General features: G+C 37.7%; 1 protein-coding gene and 1 long non-coding RNA gene across 2 annotated transcripts; one reads left to right on the forward strand and one right to left on the reverse strand.

The window, feature by feature from the left end:
• The first annotated feature begins 1945 nt into the window (after positions 1-1945).
• LOC148714974 (uncharacterized) lies at positions 1946-8773 on the forward strand. The gene is made up of 7 exons (XM_089928549.1): positions 1946-2083; positions 3463-3684; positions 3858-5357; positions 5455-6642; positions 6789-7964; positions 8111-8618; positions 8703-8773. The coding sequence occupies exons 1-7, from the start codon at positions 1946-1948 to the stop codon at positions 8771-8773; spliced, it is 4803 nt and encodes a 1600-aa protein (XP_089784675.1).
• An 8332-nt stretch (positions 8774-17105) lies between these two features.
• On the reverse strand, positions 17106-21959 carry LOC149768461 (uncharacterized). Its single transcript, XR_016399647.1, has 4 exons — positions 20299-21959; positions 19994-20209; positions 18469-18524; positions 17106-18387 (listed from the first exon to the last, which is right to left on the reverse strand). It is a non-coding gene; the product is annotated as an uncharacterized LOC149768461 (long non-coding RNA).
• Positions 21960-22773: the final 814 nt, after the last annotated feature.

Below are 22773 nucleotides of genomic sequence, written 5' to 3' on the forward strand. Positions count from 1 at the left end.
TCTCAATGAAAGGAAGAAAAAGAACGACAAAGAAGCAATGGTTCAACACTCCATTCTACCATCAACAATAAGACAACAGTGTCACACCCCTGCCTGCGCGGGGCACGTGAGGCACCCAGTGCCCACGTGGGGCTACATGAGAGGGGAAACACGGAGCTCCCCTACCAGATATTGTCCGGTTCCGGGGCTTTACGCAAGCGTCCTTCATTCCTCTCCGGTTTTGTTTTCCTTCCAAAACACGTCTGCAAGATTTGGAGACACCCGCATCACATGCCTAGGCTCTGCAACGAGTCTTTTCGCTATGGAACTATTGGGCCTTACACCCTTTCCACCATCGGACAAAAGCGCGTCCTTCATCCCTTTCTGATTTTGTTTTTCTCTCAAAACGCGTCTGCAGGATTTGGAGACACCCGTTTCATATGCCCAGGCTCTGCATCGAGTCTTTCCGATGTGGGACTATTGGGCCTCACACCGGTGTCTCCAAATCCTTTTTTCTTTTCTTTTCTTTTCTCACATCTTAATCCATTTTTCTTCCCCTCTCCATTCGTTCCTCGCGTTCTTATTTTTCAATTATTCTTTTTTTCCTGGCATTCCGTAAATAGTAATTCGGGCGACGCGGCCTGTGATCTTGGATTTCTTTCTCATATATAGCCTCGGTACCCTGAGGACTTTTAGTAGAGCGCACGTTCGAGGAGATGGGATTCAGTTGTACTGTCGCTGATGTAGGTTGAAGTAGGGATCTTTACGGATTCTAGGGTTTTACTTGTGATGGCAAATGCGTTCTTCTAAAGCCAGTGCGATGGACGATCTAATCGAAGTTTTATTATGGTGTTTTGATTGATTTGTATTTCCATGGACGTTGGGTTATAAAGATGCTACCTATAGGCTCAATTTTTAGGCCAAGCACACAAGGAGGATGTGCTAAGAGCCGCAAAGCTTCAGTATCTCCCAATTGACCATCTAAAACAGAAGAAGACACGAACAACAGCGACAAGCACAGATACTTCAATTCATTTTCATGAATATCTTAACCTTTTTACCCACAAATTACATGACAAATTGCATCAGCAGACTCATTTTACAGAACAATTAAAACAAGCAATAGCTGGTTCCTTGAATCTCCTCTTCTAGGACAATTAATTTACAACTAATAACTGGTTACTGTGAAGCTCCTTTTCTAAGACAATTCATTTAAAAGTAATGGGCCAGAAATATTACCTAATCACTTAAATCATCATCCAGGAAATCAAGATCAGCATCATCTTCATCAGCTGCAGCACCCATAGTGGCAGGATGAACCTCTAATGGCTCAACTATTTCAGTTAATGCTGCAATTTCTGTATGAGCTTTCCTCGACACTATATCTGAATCTTCATTCTCATTCGCCTCATTTTCATATGCTTTTGCTTGTTCCGCCTCATTATAAAGAATCTCCTAAGGTGCAAGTTGCAATCTTTTCTGATGTTCAGTCCCTCAACTGGAAACAAATGAAACCCTATCGCCTCTCGGAAAAATGAGACTTTAATTCCTTTCGCATCCCAAATTACAGGCTTTCATCAACGAAAGAAGATCCAGCATTGGCAACCTCAAGATCACAATTTTTCCTACGGATGCAACTCTAATATAAGTAACCCGATCCATTAGCTATTACAGGGTAAAAGAACTGATCCTATCCATCGTCCGACAAATCTAAACGCATTGCATCCCTTCTAACCGTATCAAGAACTGAAACAGAGGACAAGATTGAGCATTACCTTAAGTACCCTGCTTTCCATTTCAATCAAAAAAAAAATAATTCAACCAACAACCTAATCCCCTCGGCACACGTTCAAACCTCAAGAACTTCTACCCTTCGGCTGTTGCGAGGCTTTTTAGGGGTTCTCGGAAGAGAGACGATCGCCATGGAGAGAAGTGGGGCAAAAGGAGAGGATTTTTATAGAGAGATATGGGAAGCGAGGGGGAGAAGGCGTACCTTCACCTTCTGAGGAGGGCGGCGGCAAGGGAATATCACCAAGGGGAGGGGGTGCCTGTGGACGCCGTTTTTGATGGCATCACATCTTGCAACTTGGGCCAGAGGTCAGGGGTTCGATTTCAGAGTCATCCCCCCGGTGTTAGGAAAGCTAGGAGTTAGGCCCTCCTAGTGTCGAAAAAAATATTAAACAATCAAACCATTTTAGCAAACATAGATCGAAGGCTCCAATAATATAAAAGATCAAAATGTTTGTCTCCTCTTAAGAAAGGAAAAATATATGTATAAGATACACTCTAATGTAGGGCTGAAAATGAATGGGGTGCCGATCGAATATTGGTATATTCATATTTGTATCCATATTTTTCAATGAATATGTATACGGATATAGATATTAAATAGATTCCAAAATTAGTATCCATATTTCTTCTAAAAAGATACGGATACAGTTTAGAGTTAAGTGTATATATAGTTATTCTGAATGGATATGGATGTATGTTGGATATTATTTGTATCCATGTTTTGATATCTAAATATAAATGTAAGTCAAATACTATTTGGCTGTAAGTCAAATTTGTAGCAAAATTTACTGACTAAAAGTAATATTAATTTGTATAATCATAAAGAACAAGAATAGAATTTACCATGTAGGTTGCAACGATATAGGCAAACAAGGATTTAAGGCATCGTTATCTATAAACCTGCACAGAAACTAGCCTTGTAAAGGTATGGATCATGAATTATCTATTTTTAAAGAGCTTGTAACAAAAATTGTATATAAATATAGAATATGTATAAAAGTTATTAATATTGACATTTTAAACAATGAAGCTTTGAAAATTTCAAAAAATAAAATAAAATATATTTATTTTCCACTTTTTATCAAAGAGAAAAGGGTTTTTATAAAAAATAGAGAACATGCATCAAGCAATACATAAGGATAGATCAAATAAATTACTTATATAAAGCAATAATCATGTTGTAGACTAGTGGTTGAGTGCTTGCCATTCAAACTAGAGAATGTTGGCTTGAATCTTTGGGTATACAATTTATTTTATTATATTTTTACCAAATGCTTTCAGATTATATCGGACCTATTTTCAGTGATACCCTAAAGCTTCTTAGTTTGAGATGTTGCTTCTTGAAGATGGAAATCCAGTCTCAATACTCTTTTCTTGACTTTCTAGGAAACTCTGCAATGTTTCTCTAACATTTTTTTAATCTTTTGCATTGTGTGCATTTTTTTTTTAGTTGTTAGAAATTTTCTCTAACTACTTATTTTGAGTAAGAGCATATAATTAGTGAGATACCGAGATAAGCACATAACTAGAAAGAGAAACCAATGAAGGACTCATACCTATGATTCTAATTATTCAATCTTACTATTCTAGCGAGCAGACAATAGTGTTGTATCTCCAATATTTGATGATGCAACTGATTGCAATATGGGTCAATTCCTATAGCTTGGGTTTGCTTCTCGTTGCAGCTCGTAGTCTCGATACATAACATTGCAGAGGATCCAGGCAGTGCTCCATGACGCGGAGGAAAGGGAGATACGAGACGAATCCGTCAAGCTCTGGCTGAAGGAGCTTAAAGAAGTGGCTTATCAAGCAGACGACGTGCTGGACGAGTACCAGTACGAGGTCCTGCGAGCCCAAGTGGAAGGCCGAGCTTCCCGCAAGAGGAAGCGAGTGGAAGGAGACGATGAGGAAGAGGTAAGTGGTTCTCTTTCCACTATAGTGGTTTCAATTCCGGACGGCATGGGAGATAGAAGCGTCTGCAAAAAAGAGTATTTTAAAGTATTTAAATCGTCTAAAATTTAGGGGGTAAGACTGGTTTATTTTTTTTAAAAAAATTAAATCTTTTTATAAATTTAAAACTCCAACAGGTTTCAATTCCGGACGGCATGGGAGATACAATCAGGGAGATCAGGGAGAGGTTCGATGAGATCTCGCAGGATCGGGAACGCCTGTGTTTAAGAGAGGAAGATGGAGAGCGACGGGTCCTCGAAGCTCCATACCCAGCACCAACCAGCCACAAGATGGATGAGTCGGCTTTTTATGAAAGGGAGCGCGACAAGCAAGAGGTAATTAAGTTGTTGTTTTCAGAGGATGTGGGAAATGGTATCTCCGTCGTTCCGATTGTCGGCAAGGGGGGATTGGGAAAAACCACCATCGCTCAGCTGGTCTACAACGACTCCATGGTAAAAGAAAATTTTGATCTGACTGGATGGGTCTGTGTATCTGATGATTTTGATGTTCAAAGGCTAACGAAGGACATCATTGAGTCTTTTACTAAAAATGAATGTCATCTTGCACAACTAAGCATACTTCAAGAAACTCTCGAGGAAAAGGTGAAGGGGAAGAAAGTGTTGCTCGTGCTCGACGACGTCTGGAATGATCAGCAAAGCCGTTGGGAGTCGTTAAGAAACCCCTTCGTCGGCGCAGAAACCGTAAAAATTATCGTGACTTGTAGGAATTATTCAGTCGCAGAGATCATGCAGACAGAGCGTCCTTATCATCCTAGCTGCTTGTCTCAAGAGCAGTCTTGGTCATTATTCAGACATTATGCATTCCGTGGTCGGGACCCAGAAGAACAACCACGCTTGGCGGATATGGGTAAGCAGATTGTTGAGAAGTGTTCCGGTTTACCATTGGCTGTGAAGTCAATAGGAAGCCTTCTGAGATACATGGCAGATGAAAATAGCTGGATGGGTGTCATACAAAGTGATGTATGGGAAGTCAACGAGAACATTAATGAGATTTTGCCAGCTCTTAGATTAAGCTATAGTCGCATGCCAGCACATCTAAAACCTTGTTTTGTTTATTGTTCCATGTTTCCGAAGGATTATCATTTTGACAAAGATGAATTAGTCCGATTATGGATGGCGCAAGGTTACATGATGACATCTGGAGGTAGAAGAAGAATGGAAGACATTGGCGATGAATATTTCAATGACTTGCAAAGAAGATCGTTCTTTGATTCCTCTTGGATTGGGTTTACGATGCATGATATGATACATGATCTAGCAAAATTTATTGCAGGAAATAAGTGCTGGGGTATTGTGAATAAGAAGCTACCGAGTCTCCCCGATGAGGTTCGCCATTTATATGTGAAAGATCGAGAGGAATTTGTGAAATCACTGTGCTCGTATAATTTTAGCGCCTTACGGACCTTATTAAAATCGTATTCGTATAGATTTCCAACAGCAATCCAAGAATTAATGCTACTAAGATGTTTACGGACTCTAGAATTTTGTTGGGAAAGGGAACATGAGATCCCAGATTTTTTTGGGCACCTGAAGCACCTACGCAACTTATATAGCATTTCCTACAATAGTGAGAAGTTTCCAGATTCAGTATGCCTCCTTTATCACCTACAGATATTGGTACTTGATTGCAAAAATCTTGCAGAGTTACCAGATAGCCTAGGTAACCTTACTAACCTACGATACTTTAAACTATGCATGCACTCATTGTATTAAGAGGCTGCCTGGAACAGTTTGTCAGCTCCGCAACCTGCAGACATTGGTACTTGATTGCCCGCATCTTGCAGAGTTACCAGATGGCCTAGGCAACCGTACCAACTTACGATACTTACATATCACATCCAACAAAATTGACAAGCTTCCTGAATCAATATGCCTCCATTATAACCTACAGACATTGGTACTTGACTGTCAGAATCTTGCAGAGTTACCAGATGGCCTAGTCAACCTTACTAACCTCCACCACCTACAAATTGCGAACATCGTAATTCTCTGCTTGCCAGCTGGGATCGAAAAACTAACAAAACTTCAGATCTTTCTTGGACGTTATAAAGTGCAGGGTGGGATAGGAGGAGTGCTGAAGAACTTGGTGAATCTCCAAGGATTTCTCAGCATCTCAGGGCTCAGGAACGTGGTCAACATAGAGGATGCCAGGGATGCCTGTCTTAAAAATAAGCATAAACTTGAGGTGTTGATGCTAGCTTGGAATGCGGTCCACTGCAGAAAAACCGTGTTGCATGATGAGTATTATGATCGGTTTCATGATGTGCAAGTTCGTAGATTACTACATCTAGAAGCTTTTCCAGAGGAAAATAAGGATATCCCAACAGATGAAAAAAGGGAGGAAGCCATGCTCGAGTATCTCCAACCTCACGCCAACCTCAAAATTTTGTCAATACAAGGGTATGGTGGTTCCAAGTTTCCAGAATGGTGGGGAGATCCTTCTTCCTTTGCATCACTTGAAGGAATCACTATAAGGAATTGTGAAAAAATAAGATCTCTTGATCTATACATTCATGACTCTCTTGGAAATTTGGACGTACCTATATCAACATCCATGCTTGAGAGTGTGGACATTTCTGGTTGCCCGCAACTCACATCCATAACAGGGCTGCATCATCTCCACTTGCTTAAAAATTTGAAGATATACAATTGTCCTCAACTCCGGTTCTTACCAGAGGAAAGATTGCCATTCAATGTTCGACATTTGGATATTGGGGAGTGCCAGCAATTGACATCAGTGTCGCAAAGCATTACTTATCTCAATGAATTAATTATACAAAATTGTCCTAAACTTAATATCATGGCAGAAGATCAGCTCTCATCTTTGCCTTTCAAAGTGCAAATTATTGATTGTCCTAGATTGAGTAACTGGTGCCAAGTACAAAAAATCAACTGCATTCAGGTACCCTCCATCCTAAATTTGAAGTGCTCTAATTGATCACTTGAAGACTCACACAATCGTACATTCCTAGATTGATTGTTGTTAAGCTTCTGCATGAAACTCATGCACCAACAAAGTTCTCTAATTTTCTTTTGCTAATGTATCAGGTCGCTTCAGGCAACAAACTAACAATATCGAACACATGGGAGAACATAATGCATAGGTTTGATGATTTGACATCCGCTAAGCATCTTTGTTTCAGTAATTCTTGGAGATTCCTTAGGCCAAGGTCCGTTGAGTATCTTTGTTTCAGTGATTCTTGGGAACGCTTACTGCGAAGAGACTCCATACCCATACTTGAAGAGCTGATCATATGGAGTTGCACAAAACTCCCACCACTAAAGGACTGGATTAAGCTCACATCAATTCGAAGCTTGGTTATAAAGGACTGTCCTGGAGTCCAAGTCTTGCAAGATGAACTGCTCCCCTCCATGCTTCAGTCCTTGGTGGTTGATAGTTGTGAGGACCTAATGTTTTTGATGCTGGCGCAGCATAACCGAGATGCATTTGAGGAGCTGCAGCTTGTAAATTGCCCTAAGCTCGAATGGGTGGAAGGGCTGAATTGCCTATTCCACACAAAAATTTTAAGAATAGAACGATGCCCTCGACTCCGGCTTCCACAAGATGATCTGCCTGAACTCATATCTCTTCGAAGCTTGGTTATAAAGGACTGTCCTGAAGTCCAAGTCATGCAAGATAGACTGCTCCCCTCCACGCTCAAGTTCTTGGTGGTTGATAGTTGTGAGGAGCTAAGATTTTTGCGGTTGGCGCAGAAGAACCGATATGCATTTGAGAAGCTGCAGCTTGTCAATTGCCCTAAGCTCGAATGGGTGGAAGGGCTGAATTGCCTTTTCTTTCCAAAAATTTTAAGAATAGAACGATACCCTCGACTCCGGCTTCCACAAGAAGATCTGCCCGAGCTCATATCTATTGGAAGCTTGGTTATAAAGGACAGTCCTAGAGTCCAAGTCTTGCAAGATGGACTACTCCCATCCACTCTCAAGTCCTTGGTGGTTGATAATTGTGAGGGGCTAACATTTTTGCGGTTGACACAAAAGAACCGATATGCATTTGAGGAGCTACAGCTTGTCAATTGCTCTAAGCTCGAACGGGTGGAAGGGTTGAATTGCTTTTGCTTCCCAAAAATCTTAAGAATAGAACGATGCCCTCGACTCCGGCTTCCACAAGATGATCAGCTCTCATATATGCCTTACACAGTGAAAATTGTTGATTGCCTTGAATTGAGTAACTGGTGCCAAATACAAAGAATCAACTGCATTCAGGTACCCTTCATCCTAAATTTGAAGTGCTCCAATTGATCACTCAAAGTCTTACACAATCGAACATTCTCAGATTGTTTGTTTTAATTCTTCTATATAAAACACATGCACCAACAGAGTTCTCTGATTCTTTTTTGCTAATGTACCAGATCGCTTCAGGCAACAAGCTGACTACATCGAACACATGGGAGAACATAATGCATGGGTTTGATGATTTGACATCCATTGAGCATCTTTGTTTCAGTAATTCTTGGGAACTCTTTCTGCGAAGAGACTCCATACCCGTACTTGAAGAGCTGACCATATTGGGTTGCACAAAAATCCCACCACTACAGTGCCTGCCCAACCTCACATCTCTTCGAAGCTTGGTTATAAAGGACTGTCCTGGAATCCGAGTCTTGGAAGATAGACTGTTCCCATCCATGCTTAAGTCCTTGGTGGTTGATAGTTGTGAGGGCCTAACGTTTTTGCTATTGGCGCAGCAGAACCGATATGAATTTGAGGAGCTGCAGCTTGTGAATTGCCCCAAGCTCATATGGGTGGAAGGGCTGAATTGCATGTTCTTCCCAAAAATCTTAAGAATAGAACGATGCCCTCAACTCCAGCTTCCACAAGATGATCGGCAAACATTTATTCCTCCACATATTGAAATTTCAGGTAGCTGTACTTGCATTTTGGCTAATTGCTAAATTAATAATTGTAGTGGCACCAATTGGTCTATTTCTTTATTTGTGTTTGCAGAGGAAATAGAGACAAAGAAACAAGTGTTCGATTGTGTGAAGATTGAGCATGCTAACAGTGCAGAACTATAGGTATGGATCAACACAGCCCTATTAAATCCATTCTTAATTTTTTATCTAAATAATTTTTTTTATTATTTTTTTTTGTTTCGATGCAAAATTAAACATGCGCCGGCACGCCACACAGACATGTTGTGCCGGCAGGGGTTTGGCATTAGCTTTACAGTCTTCTTAAGTCACAAATGCTACATTCACACGGAAGTGTAACTTCTCATAATAGATGATGACTGGCAAACATCCATCACATGACTGGCGGGCCCCACATGGATTTACAAATTGAGGTCACTATCTGTTAGCGTAAGTACAATGCTATTGCATCATCGTATTTTAGCTATAACAGCATCTAGGTGGATACCCTCGGTTTGATCTCCAGATAGTTATAGAACTGGCTGTCATATTCTGAACTTCAAGACATCGATCATCTCGTGATAGAGACATAACATGTCTACTAGTTTTTTTTTTTTTTTTTCTCTTTCTTTAAGTTGCTGTCTGTTGTTTCATATGGATAGAAAACTGCTAATCCAAAATGTCCCATGTTACTGCTCCTTCTGATGCTTGGTTGCATTTAATAGGTCTTTCTTTTTTACATTATCAAAAAATTCACCTTTCCTTATGTCCTTGTTCACCATGCAGCGTCCGGCAATGCCTCTTAATCTGTTGTCGTTACGGAAAAACTGCACTGCTCATGTATACTTAACCCATCTCATCCGACACCATGAGAACATGGAGAGGAAGAGTTCACTGTCAAAATCCAAGGGGCAGCCAACAAGACAGCTGGGCTAAGAAATGGGCTGAACTGCATGGTTTCTGCTGGAACCAACGGTTCCTTGATAAAGAGGAATGTACGTGAAGCCAGAATTCTAATGTTACATAGTGAAAGACTTCTCCGAGCTCAGCAGGTTTCCACATTATCTGAAACCTATGCTCCACAGAAGCAGGTAATAGGTAGTGTGATTGCCTTTCCATCCTCATTTTCTTCTAGTTAAATCCTTGGTCAACATTAACCAAGTTTGATTGCTGTCATCTTCCTTGAAGTCAGTTTCTTGTCCAACTTGATTGTTTATTTGTTGGCATTATCTTGGCATCAATTCTTTTTTAACTTTTGGGAACTGATCTTGGCATCAATATCCTGAATGATCTTAACTGGTAGCACCATGCAAAGGAGTGCTTTCGCAAATAGCCACCAGTAATACAGTAGGTTCAGTCCAGATGCATCTTTAGATACGCCTTTTCCACTGTTGTGGTTGTGTTTGCTGAGAAATAAGGTTTATAAAAAGGACCTGTAGCTTCTAATTGCTACTTGCTGAGTTTTGTAACTTGCAAATTGATGATAACACAAGCAATCTGTTTTTTTGGTCATGGCAACATATACAAGGCATGAGTACACCTTGGTTTTTACATGCCTATATAAAGCTCAGAAATTTTTAAGCATTCGTTTGAACCCATTTATAAGTACACTTTGACTTGGTAGGGTACGGAGAAACTTGGAAAAACTTTGGGAGACAGTCCTAAATTAGAATACTTGAGGAGTGAGGATCCATAAAGCTGACTCTAAATAATCGGAAAAAGGCTTGATGATTATATTGGTTATGACATTTGGATGTCTGCAATAATCAATGCTACAAGAATTTAGAACCTATCAAAATTTGTTAACAGACATCTACAAGTATACTTCTGACAAGCATGGATCTTAGGATTGGTCTTAGAATAACTGACATGCTAGCTGTCAACATGTCATGTCTGTGCATTGATCTTTTCTTTTCTACTTTTTTTTTTTTTTGCCCCTAGTGTTTTGTACACCAGAACAACAGTCAGGAGAGGTGAGACTTGTCTTATACTCATATTGATTAAACTTATGTAAGTACCAAACCACTCTTTATATAAGATTCCTTAAACACGGAAAGAACTTAGATTAAAAGAAGAAAACAACATTGATACCAAGGACCGCTATCTTCTCAGAAATCCATGAAAAACAAGATAGAAAGGCAGGCATATGATGCCAACTTTGAATTGGAAAAAGATGCATTGCCAATTACATTCTAGGCAGAATGTCACAGATAATGTTTTCTAATCTTGAACCCATCCGGTGTTTCCTGCAAATCAATTTGTTCTAGGAAAGATGATTGACACCTCAAGTATAGGGCCGAACAGCAACATTATGCTGCTTCTCTTCTGGACATGGAAGATGTATACTTACTGGGTCCCATCCTGTAACAATATGTACATTTTTCCTATGACATATTAAGATGCACCATTCATCCCAACTTAGTTACATACATGCCATAGAGCTGCTGCCCAGTTGCATAGCAAAAATCAAGTTGATTGGGCAAGGCATTCTATATACAAGAAGAAGTCTCTTTTCTTTTGGAACAATTTTCAAAAAGAGGAATCCATTTTTGAAGGACAGGTAGATTTAGCAAGACTTGTCCAACTCATATGGACAAAAGAAAAGACCACTACAATCAATAAGTGATGTAATAGGACCTAACGCATCAATAGTACTACTTTTTTTTTTTCCTGAGCTAAAGAGACTACTAAATTCTTTTCTGCATTTGTTCAAACTACCATATTTTCAGTCTTAGAAATTAACCCTAATCTTTTCTAGTTGCTATCGATGACACACAAGATGTGATCAGAAAAACTTATATTTCAATGAATATATATACGGATATGGATATTAAATGGATTTCAAAATTAGTACCCATATTTCTTCTAAATAGATACGGATACAATTTAGAGTTAAGTATATATATAGTCATTCTGAACGGATATGGATATATGTCAGATATTATTCGTATCCATGTTTTGATATCTAAATATAAATGTAAGTCAAATACTATTTGGCTGTAAGACAAATTTGCAGCAGAATTCATTGATTAAAAGTAATATTAATTTGTATAATCACAAAGGACAAGAATAGAATGTACCATGTAGATTGCAACAATACATAGGTAAACAAGGATTTAAGGCATGGTATCTATAAACCTGCATGAAGACCAGCCTTGTTAAGGGCCTGGATCATAAATTATCTATTTTTAAAGAGCTTGTAACAAAAATTATACATAGATATAGAAAATATATGAAGTTATTAATATTGATATTTTAAACAATAAAGCTTTGAAAATATCATAAAAATAAAATAGAATATATTTATTTATTATTTTTTAAAAGAGAAAAGGGTTTTATAAAAAATAGAGAATATACATCAACCGATACTTAAGGATAGATAAAATAAACTACTTATATAAAGCAATAATCATATTGGGGACTAGTGGTTGAAGGCTTGCCATTCAAACTAGAGAATGTTGGCTTGAATCTTTGGTTATACAATTTATTTTATTATATTTTTTACCAAATATTTGGATCTAGATTGGAAAAATATTTAAAATCAAAAGCTATAAATAGATATTCAAATTTGGATCCAGATTTGATTAGATATCAAAATTTTTAATCTGAATCTGATCCAATTTGGATATGGAAATGGTTGCTGTCAGATTATATCGGACCTGCTTTCAGCTCTACTCTAAAGCTTGTATGTCTGGGATATTGCTTCTTGAAGAAGGAAGTCTAGTCTCACTACTCTTTTTCTGACTTCATGAGCAACCTTAAAATGGTTCTCTAACTTTTTTTTAAATTTATTTTCCTTGTGCGAAGTCTTTTTTATTTCTAGGTGTTAGAAATTTTCTCAAGCTGCTTATTTTGAGTAAGAGCATATAATTAGCGAGACACAGAGATAAGCACATAACTAGAAAGAGAAACCAATGAAGGGCTCATACCTACGATTCTAATTCTGCAATCTTACTGCTCCAGCGGGCAAGCAACAGTGTTGTATCTCCACTATTTGATGACGCAACTGATTGCAACATGGGTCAATTCCCATAGCTTGGGTTTCCTTCTGGTTGCAGCTCGTAGTCCCCGGTACATAACAATGCAGAACCATCAGTATGGATTAGAACAACTCTGTTAAATCCATTTTGAACTTTTTTAACTAATAAAGAATTTTAAGTTTTTACATGCTTTTGTTTTGATATAGTATGAAACATGTGCTGTCATGACGCACACACTGTGCTGGTAGGTGTCTGGCAAAGGTATGAGCACTGATATCTAAATCCTTATCAACATTAACCAAATTCCTGTCATCTACCTAGAATCTATAGGGTTAAATACAAAATTTGTTTCTTCTCCAACTTGATTGTTTATTTATTAGAATTATCTTGGCATTAATTATTTTTTAATTTTTTGGGAAAATGATCTTGGCATCAATTCATAAATGATCTTACTAAGTAGCACCTGTAATGTAGTGGGTTTAGGCCAGAAGCATCTCCAAGGCCCTGTTTGGGAGAGCTGTTGGCAGTAGAGCTGTTAGAAGTAGAGCTGTTGGAAGTAGAGCTGTCTGAAGTAGAGCTGTTATAAAAAGCTGTTTGCTGTTTGGTAACTACATTCGTAAAGTGCTGTGGTACTTTATTTTGTGTTTGGTAAACAAACTGAGAAAGTACTTTTGTATGACAAAATTACCATAAAGGACATTGCATAGTATTATACAACAGAACATAATAAAATATAACATAAATTAATACATAAATATACGATATAGTATAATATTATTGTAATATAAAATAATATTATGTTAAGATAGCATAATAGTAATATAATTATTAGAATAAATTAATATTTGGTAATATAACATAATATTAAATTATTTAACATAACATATTAATGTATTATGATATAATGTAATATATATTATATTTATAGTATAATACAATAATAAAAGTATAAAATATTATAATTATTAGTATAAATTAATTTCTCATAATATAACATAATATTAAATTATTTAAAATAACATATTAATGTATTATAATGTAATGTAATATAATACAATATTTATAGTATAATACAATAATAAAGGTATAAAATATTATAATTATTATTATAAATTAATTTTTCATAATATAACATAATATTAAATTATTTAAAATAACATATTAATTTATTATAATGTAATGTAATATAATATAATATTTATAGTATAATACAATAATAAAGGTATAAAATATTATAATTATTAGTATAAATTAATTTTTCATAATATAACATAATTTTAAATTATTTAACATAACATATTAATGTATTATGATATAATATAATATGATATTATATTTATAGTATAATATAAAAATAAAGGTATAAAATATTATAATTATTAGTATAAATTAATTTTTCATAATATAACATAATATTAAATTATTTAATATAACATATTAATGTATTATGATATAATATAATATGATATTATATTTATAGTATAATACAAAAATAAAGGTGTAAAATATTATAATTATTAGTATAAAATAATTTTCCATAATAATTTTTCATAATTTCTCATAAAATAATTTTCCGCGGTCCAGGGGCTCTTATTCGTGGTCCACGCTCGAGGAGGACCTCAGCGTGGGCCGCAAAGGTTGATGATAAAAAAAAAACAATAGATTGATTTTGGAAGGTATAGAAAAGGATTAAAAGTTTTTTATTCTAAAATGTGGTTCAAGAGATGCATACAAAAATTGAAAAGAAAAAAACCTTTTCTTACGGAAGGGAGTCTGACGGCTAGGGTTATTGGCTCTAGCAGATTTTTAGGTTTATAAAGGAACAAACTATGTAATTATGTTATTTTAATATGGGCATTTTTGTCAAAAATATAGCTTTCCGAAAAAGCTGAAACAGCTTCCTCTCAAAAGCTCCAAATTGAAGCTTCCTCCCAAAAGCTGTTTTCAGCTTCCCGCAAAAGCTGAAACAGCTTTTTGAAAAATTTACCAAACACAATTTTTCATCTAAAAGTACTTTTGGAGGGCCAGAAAGTGCTTTCTGGCCCTCCAAAAGCTCTCCCAAACTGGGCCCAAGTACGGTTTCTCCATTATTGTGGTTGTCTTTGTTGAAACGTAAGGTTTATAAAAAAAGAGTCAGAGATTCTGATTGCTACTTTATGGCTTGCAAAGTGATGATAATGCAAGCAATCTATTTTTTCGGTCATGACACATATGTAACTATATGCATGGACTTTAATTTTTACATGCCTATATAAAGGCCTAAAATTTTAAGCGTTCTTTGAACCCGTTCATGAGGAACTAGTAATAGTTCAAAACACCACAAGCACCTAGTCCAATTTGAGCAGCTAGTTGTTCATGGTAAGTGATAGAATCTACCAATCAATAATGTGATATGATATATTGATTTAGCTGAGTTTCACTAACTTAAGAACATTGTACAACCATGGTAAGGATTCTTAACTATGGGCAATACATGAGTTTATTAGGATATGCAGAAACTTTAAAAAAACCAGAGATTGCCCTAAATAAGAAGAATACTTCATAAAGCTGACTCAAAATAGTTGGGAAAAGGCTTGATCATTACGATGATTATGACATGAGCTTGCCAAGTTAAATATAATAACCAAAGCTACAAGAATTTAGAACACATCAAAATTTGTTAACATGCATGCATCTACAAGTATATATCTGACAAATGTGGATTTAAGGATTGGTCTTAGGATGACCAACATTCTAGGTCTCAACTTGTCACGTGTGTGCATTGATCTTTTTTTTTAGTATTAGGATACCTAAATAACCAAGTTTGATTGAGGTGAGACTTGCCTTACCTTTATATTAACTAAACTTATGTAAGTATTGAGCGACTCTTCAAGATTCCTTAAGCATAGACATAACTTGGATTAAAAAAAGAAAACAAGACCGATACCAAGAACTATTACCCTCTCCACAATCCTTGAAAAACAAGATAGAAAGACAGATATATGATGCCCACATTGAATTGAAAAAAGATGCAATGCCAATTATATTCTAGGCTGAATGTCACAGATGAATATTTTCCATTCTTAACCCCATCTAGCGATTCCTTCAAATCGTTCTATTCTAGGGAGGACATAATGTGATTATTCTGCTTCTCTTATGAACTTCCAAAACGTATACTTACTGGGTCCCATTCTATAGCAAAATTTATAATCTTCTTAGAACATAATGAGATGCATCCTAACATGGTTACATGGATGCTATGAAGCTAGTGGCTCTATTGCATATCAGATCCCAAGTTGACTGGACAAGGCATTCTTTTTGTAAGAAGAAGTCCTTTTACTTTTGGAACAATTTTCAGAAACAAGATCCCATTTTTGAAGGACAGGTAGATTTAGCAAGACTTGTCCAACCTAGACGGACAAGAGATAAGAGAAACAACTTATATCCCTTTTGGTCATTTCATAATTTTATCTTCAGCTCGACCTTTCAATAAGTTATGTAATAGGACCTAACACGTCAAGAATACTACTAATTATTTTTACTAATCAGTAGAGTACTACTGAATTCTCTTATGCATTTACTGAAACCACTGTATTTTCAGATTTAGAAATCAACCCGAATCTTTTCTAGTAGCTGTAGCTGAGACACAAGATGTGATCAAAAAATCTAATTTTGATAATAGAAGCATATATTCTATGATGTTTAGGCAGAACAATGTACAAGGAATCTCCAAAAATAAAGATAAGAGGATATAAACATGTGGTCAAATGAAAGGTTGTATATATAGCCAACTGATTTAGCGAAGTGGTTGTTTGATATCGCATGGTCTCAATTTTTGGTTATCCAAATATTAGTTACAGTCACTACAAAATAGATCATATTTGACAGGAGGGTCATAACCAAAATATGACTTGATGCTTCATGTCCGATACCACAGGAAAAAGAGCCAAAACAAATAAGATGAGCATCACTTGGGGGAAAAAATGTTGAAAGGGATGGATGTTAAATTGTAGAATAGCATGAATTGTGTGCGGTGTTGGGTATGTAGATATGTCTATTGAGAAACCTTGTTAAGTATCTGCATAAACAATGCAAAGGTCCATAAGAAAAATTTGAGGATAGCATGGTAAGAGGAGTAGCTAAGACAACTTTGAAGGATCAATTACTAAACAATCGTACCACCGAGCACTTGCGCAGCAAGCATCATCTCTTGCCATTTGGGCAAGAAGTCAGGAGTTCGATTCTAGTTGGTGTCAGCCCCCAAGTCTGTATAGGGTGGAAAAGGTAGGGAGTTAGACTAGCCTCTACTAGTCTTGAGGAAAAAAAATTAAATAGTCATGCCATCTAAGCAAAAATAAATGGAAGGCTCCAGTGATGTAAATGATAAAAATGAATGTCTTCTCCCTCAAAAAAAAAGATACAAATGAATGTATAAGATACTGTCTAAAGTATGTGTGTTCGGGATATTCCTGACTTCCTCGGAAGCCCTTCAATGTTTTCTCTAGCTGTTTTTTCTTTTTCATTTTCTTCTCATGAAGTTTTCTTGTTGTTTTTATGACCAAAAAGAACAAATTTCGCTAGCTGCTTATTTTGAGTAAAAGCACGTAATTAATGAGATACAAAGATAAGCACACATAGCTAGAAAGAGAAACCAATGCAGGGGTCATACCTATGGTTCTAATTCTGCAGTCTTCCATTTCCAGTGGGCACACAAGGAGCCTCAGGCAGTGTGAGAGGCTGTTGCTATCAATCTACAATTACCTCCTTAAGAATGGATTTGAAGCAAAGACTTTCTTGGTACAATGCTGTGAGTTATGCAAGGAATGGTTGGCAAATTCCTTACAGTCATGTTATTGTTATGTTAGTTGTGTTGGATATTTGCATGAACTCTGGAGTTTTTATTAAATCTAAATCCCTAGGAGTCTATATACTCTATGATCTTCCAAATGTAAGTGCTGCACTTTATGATCTTAGATTACTACAGTATGGCATCCATGATGCATGTGGTCTCGCATATGCAGAGACATGGAGCTTTGTGATCGCATCTAACTGTGGAGTTTGCAGAACTCTGACCTTCTGTATTTAGTTGCTGTAAAACCTAATGTATCTGTGTCTTAACTAATGAATTGGAGTTTTCTGAGATGGGAATTTATCTATCGTGTTGCAACTGCCTCTAAGCAAAACAAAGGAGCTTGAAAGCTTACATACAGTAGATGTTCTGGGAAGAAAGGGATTGCAAGTTTTTTACTTGTGTTCCCTCTATGGTGTAGCTGATGAGTTGGGGATCCATTTGTTCCCACATTGCTCTTATAGCTTCTTGGTCAAGATTTGTCTGAAAATTAAAGATCATCCTTCATCCCTACTTTTCTTGTGGGTGTCATGTAGATCGATGAGAATCAAAAAAAGGATGCTTCAGGAGAGGATAGGATCACTTAATCTTGACCATATATTGGAATTTATGGAATGAACAAAATGCAAGAATTTTCCTAAAGAGAAGCCATCCCGTGACTCAGGCACTCAGGAATGCAGTGATGGATTCATTAGAATCCAATGTGAACTGCAACATGCGCCACCTCTTGAGTTGTTCCTCCAAACCTTTGTTGGTATTATCTGAATTTCACTCACCCTAGTTACATAGAGTTCAGTACAATCTCAATAAAAACAAGCCAACATCGACTAGTAGAAAACTATACCTCCAATATCTGATACTTGGTAGCCAAAATCTGCACAATCCTTAATAGAAGTTTGTTCCTCAAGCATGTACAACAAATCATCTTCATTTGTGTTTACTTCATTCATCCCATAGAAAGTGAGAGAAATCTGCAGAATTCAGGATACCAGACAATAAGAACCAATGCCACGAAGGGGCTTCTAAAGAACAAAACTTTAGAAGCAGCATACCATTTCGTGAATCTGTTTGCAGACTATACTCCTTTTCTGGCCATTCCCGCACCTCACTACAACCATTCCAACACCAGGCAATTAAAAAAATGTACAAAAAGTCGCTTCCTTTAGCACTTAAGAGTAATAATAGGAAAATGAGAAAATGTGCACAATTTAAAATTTAAGAAAGTATCATGACATGATGGATTGACAAACGAACTACTAAGATCATGGGTTTCTCACTTCGGTGAATACAATGCAACTTAATTGACCAAAATGATTTGGTGTCAAGAAAGTTCTCTTCTCTGCTTCAGCACTCTGTTTTAGTCCCTTTTCTTCCATGTCTTTCTGGTTTATTCCTTCTGCATTATACTCTCTTCTTTCTCTCTGTAATTGAATGGTGGGAGGGGCCTCCCTGAGCCCCTCATTCCTTGTTCCAAAAAAAAAAGAAGAAAAAGAAAAAAGAAGCAGCCTTCTTATTCTAGATCTCTGCTCAAAAACTGCAGCTGAAGCCGTCCCTCTCTTTGTGCATATTGTGTATCAGATGATTGTTTTTAGCCCACAAATTTACCTATTAGACCTCTTCTTCATACACAATATATGCAGTGACCTTCTTGTCTGAGAAATCCCAATGGATGAGAGTTCCTTATCAACAGATTTTATATGGCTGCTAGTGCTCTTATATGTATTATATGCAGAAACAACCAAGCAATTTATTCCAGACAATATTCAGGCAATGCAGATATCTGTAGCTTCTATTTGGCAAACTGAAATATGTACGACAATGGAAAGACCGAAAATAAAACGTAGCAGACATGGAGAAACTCAATTCAAATGAATTATCCGGAATTAAGGCAGGATATGTCAGATAATCTTGATGCAGAACCCAAACACAGTGTGCGAAAGCTAAATAAGTTACTTGCATTTGACACTCAAAAAATAAATTGCATATGTTTTAGTATAAACTATTGTTGATTCCCTGTTTCAAAACTTATTACCCTGAAGGGAGCTCATTCTAATTGAGTCGCAAAACAAAGTTCATGACATCTGATGGTTGTCATGGCGTTATAAATGGTAGGATAAGAAAAAAAGTGTCTCGATATTTCATATGCTTGGAGATACAATAATGGCCTTCCTCAACGTAGATGATATTCCAGCGAGCTTTTATCTTCAACATACAGCAAACACACTAGGAAAGTTGGGTTATAAAGATCCTCCCTATAGGCTCAATTTTTAGGTCAAGCACACAAGGAGGATGTGCTAAGAGCTGCAAAGCTGCAGTATCTCCCAATTGACCATCTAAAACAGAAGACGACATGAACAACAGTGACAAGCACGGATACTTAAATTCATTTTAATGAATATCTTAACCTTTTTACTCACAAATTACATCAGCGGACTCATTTGCAGTACAATTAAAACAAGCAATAACTGGTTCCTGGAAGCGCCTCTTCTAAGACAATTAATTTACAACTAATAAGCGGTTGCTGTGAAGCTCCTTTTCGAAGACAATTCATTTAAAAGTAATGACCAGAAACATTACCTAATAACTCAAATCATCATCCAGGAAATCAAGATCAGCACCATCTCCATCAGCTGCAGCACCCATAGTGGCAGGATGAACCTCTAATGGCTCAACTATTTCAGTTAATGCTGCAATTTCTGTATGAGCTTTCCTTGATGCTATATCTGACTCTTCATTCTCATTCACCTCATTTTCATATGCCTCAGCTTGTTCCGCCTCATTATAAAGAATCTCCTATATTCGCAAGAGAGCAAATTGATTCAGTTAATAATCAAGCGAAAAAAAAAGCACAACAAAAGATAAAAGATAAATATAAGTGGTACCTCATGTTCTTGCAAAGATGGCTTCTCAGACTCAACAACCCAATTATCTAGTAAGCTCTCTGCATGCCGATGTCAAGAGATATGGAGTCATCAGTAGTCCTCTTTAATTGCCGCTCTCTAAGACGCAAGTTGTAATGGACATAAGCAAAATCGTTTAATCTTTTCTGAGCCAAGCAGTTATGCATTGAACGATGAATTTGATCAAATATACTCCAATGGTGCTCACAACCAAAGGACGTGCATGTCTGGCTCAATATCCGAATGGCAATTCGTTGCATGTCAAGACAATTTATCCCCATGTTGTTGCCACCATGCAGCTGTCAAGGAAACGAAGAACAAGAACAACAAAGAAGCAATGCTGCAACACTCCATAATAGCTAAATGCAACTTCCCCAGGAATTCTAGCTAAATGCTGTTTGAACCGGTTTATACAACCACTGACTATTTTCTAGCAATAATTACATTTTATCTTCTTTTTCTTCTCATCTTGAGCAACTCCATGTCCCCATCCTGGGTCAACATACCCAAAATGACCAAGCTTTGATCATTTCCGATCTGCCTTCCCTTGCATCTATCGTCATCATTTGAATGTAAATCTAAAGATTGTCCTTCATCCTCTGTTTGTCATTTGTTGCTAGCCCTGTATCCTCCAAGATTTTCTTTCATTATACACCTCTTCAGGAGCCTTTTTCCTAGCCAAAATGCTGCTTCAATCTGTACGCTCTCTATTTTCCCACAGTAATGGCACTTTACCTTTTTCCTCCTCCCATCTTGAGCAACACCATGTTCCCATCCGGGGACGGTAAAACCTGTTGAGCGAAGTGGAGCCATCTCTTCAACCATTAATCATGCAGCGAGCTTGGCCCACCCCAAGCTCCCATCGAACAAACAAAAAAAGAAGGAATCGGAACAGGGGGGGATCGCAATCCCCTGCCCGAGCGGCTGCCGTTGAGGCGCGGCTGGGGGAGGCATGGCCGGCGTGAAACCCCCAGGGCCGGTGCTAATGGCCGGCGGCCGTTAGAGGTTGTTGCAACAGGTGAACGACCGGCCCTTGCCGCCGTTCAACCGAGCTCATCCCCTCTCCCGCGGCTTCTATTTAAACCCCTCTTCTCCTCGATCAACTCATCGCCGCTCAACTCCCCACTCCTCCCTCCTTCCTCTTTCCTCTCCGGTGGCCGGCGTGCCACCCCGGACGACAGCCGCTGCCCAAAACCTCCTTCCGTCTCTCTTAAGATCCCGGTTGCTTGCCTCCCCTGTTTCGAGAGCCGTCTCCTCTTTTCTCGTCGAGATCCGCCGGAAATCGCCACCGCCGGCTGAAGTCCTTCGCCTCCATCCCTCGTCGGTGAGTTCCCCACATCCGTCACCGCTCCTTTGGGCCGGGTTGGCTGCCACCGAGGTAGTTAGGGGCGCTGCCCCTCTTCCTTTTTTCTTTCTCTTTTTTGGTTGAGCACGGCCGTTCCCACCGGCCGTCGCTGGCCGTTCCTCGCCACCCGCCACCGCCTCTGGCTGCCACCTCGCCGGACCACGTTGATCAATTGAGTCCTCCTCCTTCCTCTATTCATGAGGTTGAGGATTCGGGTCTCAGTGGAAAGAAGGAGAGAGAAAGCCCATCCTCTCTTTCTCTCTCTAATCTCTGTATTTCTCTCTCTTTCTTTGTTTTCTTCCCCTTACGAGCCCTGGCCTCCTCAAAGGACCTCTTTACCCTTAGTAAAAAGAGATCTTAAATCATACTTGTTGTATTAGCCCGGACTTATTCTATTGTTTTAATCTGGTCCGATTCTTCTTTCATTAGTTGGTCCAGGTAAGTGGTAGAAGCGATTCGGAGAACTTAGTGATGGATGCTGGTAGGCAGTCTAAATCACCAGTCTACTATTTGATTTTTTTTTTTGTAATAATCAGTTTGGTTATATAAGAGAAAAGTCATCTATACAAAAAAGGTTCTGGTCAGAGTACTCTGCATCCCAGTTTGTAGCTCATGAAGTGGGTTAGTGATTTCTATATTTAGTTAGACTTCGGTAGAGATAAGAATTCATATACTTTATCACCAATACATATGTACATATTTCTTGATTCATACCGCTAAATTTGCATCGTGAGATTTATATCGATAAGTTTGGTATTTTTTACTTGATTTTCAGTACAAATATACTTGTATGGTTATTATATGTATAAGATATTGAAAATACTTTGAATGTGGAAGAAATAAACTGTGTAAGTAGAAATTAGAAATTGATTTGACAAAAGTAACATGTAAATTAGATGGATAAAATATAGTTTGGACTAACCTCATTATAGGATAGCCTCCACGGGCTTTTGCGTGGGAATAGTCTCCACGGACTTTTGCATGATAGCTTCCATGGGCTTATGCATGGGATAGTCTCCACAGGTTTACACGTGGATTTTGTTTAGCAGTCTTAAACTGAGTTATGATCTTGGTTAGTCCAAAGCTGGAAAATATTGTTATAAAATCTGAAA

Source organism: Phoenix dactylifera, chromosome 2 (genome assembly GCF_051530095.1).
Source record: "Phoenix dactylifera cultivar Ajwa chromosome 2, Ajwa_hap1_PhDact_Kaust_v1.1, whole genome shotgun sequence".
Taxonomy (NCBI): domain Eukaryota; kingdom Viridiplantae; phylum Streptophyta; class Magnoliopsida; order Arecales; family Arecaceae; genus Phoenix; species Phoenix dactylifera.